The sequence below is a fragment of the Mandrillus leucophaeus genome, unplaced genomic scaffold (assembly GCF_000951045.1).
Source record: "Mandrillus leucophaeus isolate KB7577 unplaced genomic scaffold, Mleu.le_1.0 Scaffold139, whole genome shotgun sequence".
NCBI lineage: Eukaryota > Metazoa > Chordata > Mammalia > Primates > Cercopithecidae > Mandrillus > Mandrillus leucophaeus.
This window is the reverse complement of record NW_012101354.1, coordinates 2,370,795-2,372,520: the sequence shown is the minus strand read 5'-3', so window position 1 is coordinate 2,372,520 and position 1,726 is coordinate 2,370,795. Positions and strand designations below refer to the sequence as shown.

General features: G+C 40.2%; 1 protein-coding gene across 1 annotated transcript in view; it reads left to right on the top strand.

The window, feature by feature from the left end:
• PRPF3 (pre-mRNA processing factor 3) overlaps positions 1 to 1,726 on the top strand; it is a 34,390-nt gene that overhangs the window by 29,401 nt on the left and 3,263 nt on the right. Inside the window, exon 14 of the mRNA XM_011973662.1 lies at positions 651 to 712. Coding sequence (XP_011829052.1) covers positions 651 to 712 — 62 coding nt within the window. The remainder of the gene's footprint in view (positions 1 to 650; positions 713 to 1,726) is intronic.

The window sequence follows — 1,726 nt, the reverse complement described above, 5'->3', positions numbered from 1 at the left end:
CCAGGCTGGAGTGCAGTGGCACCATCTTGGCTCACAGCAACCTCCGCCTCCCAGGTTCAAGTGATTCTCCTGCCTCGGCCTCCTGAGAAGCTGGGATTACAGGCACCCGCCACCACGCCTGGCTAATTTTTGTGTTTTTAGTAGAGATGAGGTTTCACCATGTTGGCTAGGCTGGTCTGAAACTCTTGACTTCAAGTGATCCACTCACCTCAGCCTCCCAAAGTGCTAGGATTACAGGCGTGAGCCACCACACTGGCCGATAATTTTGATTTGGTATATCTGCCTTCCTCCATTGGGCGAAAGTTTTTTGAGAGTAATAAATGATGTTGACATCTGAAGCCTGCTTCCCAGAGTACCTAGGACAAGTTTTTATTCTTGACTGCTTGTCTTTTATTTCCTTATTCCCAGTACCTGTTACAGCTCTTGATTCATAACAAGTGCTAAGTAAATGCTAATTGTATCAATTAATATTCCTTTTTACTTGGAGCTTCAAGTCTAATTTGGGGAAAATAAAGAGCAACAGAAAATAAAACATTTGGTCCAACACATAAAAAGGGTGACAATATTTAAGAGAGTTTGGTTAGACTTGAATATTGTTTCTTTAGAACCTGAATCTCAAGTCTAAGTCTATAACAAGATTTCTCTTCCAGATGATGAGGAATCTGATGAGGAAGCTGTGAAGAAAACCAACAAATGTGTACTAGTCTGGGAGGTAGGTGATCCTTTGTAAAACATTGTAAAACTTTAGCCAACTCCTGATTATTTATACTATTTAAGTAGAGCAATGGAATGTAAGATCTAATCAGTGAATAATCCCTTAAATAATTTATGTTTCTTTTTGGAATCCATTTTTAAATGGTTGGCAATAAATTCTTCCTGATCATCTGTTTAGTTAAATTGATGAGTATTTAGTATATGCTATCTGGGGAAGTGTGTGGACAGTGCTGCTGGTAGCAGGAATACAAATTCTCTACCAAAAATTGTTTATTTCACAGTCATGAATATGAGACTTGGAAAGAGGGGAATGAATTGCTGTGGGATTTACCTTTGGATATAGTGAAGGAAGTATGATACTTAAGAATATAAAGTTAGGAGGCTGGGCAGTGCTGCTTATTAGCTGTGTAATCTGGGCAAGACACTTAATGTCAAATTCTGTTGCCTTAGCTATAAAATGTGGATACTGTTTGCTATCTATATTGTCAATTTTTTGAGAATGAAATTAGATAATTGTGTGATAGTACTTCATAAAATGTGACTAAATCACTCTTCAAGTGGAATATTTTTTATGGTTATCTAGTTCTTTAATCCTTGAAGGCTTCTTAGAGAACCAGTATTAAAACCAGTATTAATGTTTTCATGTTTGTTTTTAGGTATAGTACATGTATATCTTTTTTGGGGGTGGGTGGAGGGTACGGAGTTTTGCTCTTGTTGCTCTGTCGCCTAGGGTGGAGTGCAATGGTGTGATCTCGGCTTACCGCAACCTTTACCTCCCGGGTTCAAGCAATTCTTCTGCCTCAGCCTCCCAAGTAGCTCGGATTACAGGCATACGCCGCCATGCCCAACTAAGTTTTGTATTTTTGGTAGAGACGGGGTTTCTTCATGTTGCTCAGGCTGGTCTCAAACTCCCGACCTCAGGTGATACACCTGCCTTGGCCTCCCAGAGTGCTGGGATTACAGGCATGAGCCACTGTGCCCAGCACCCGCATTTATTTGATTGCTGATATTT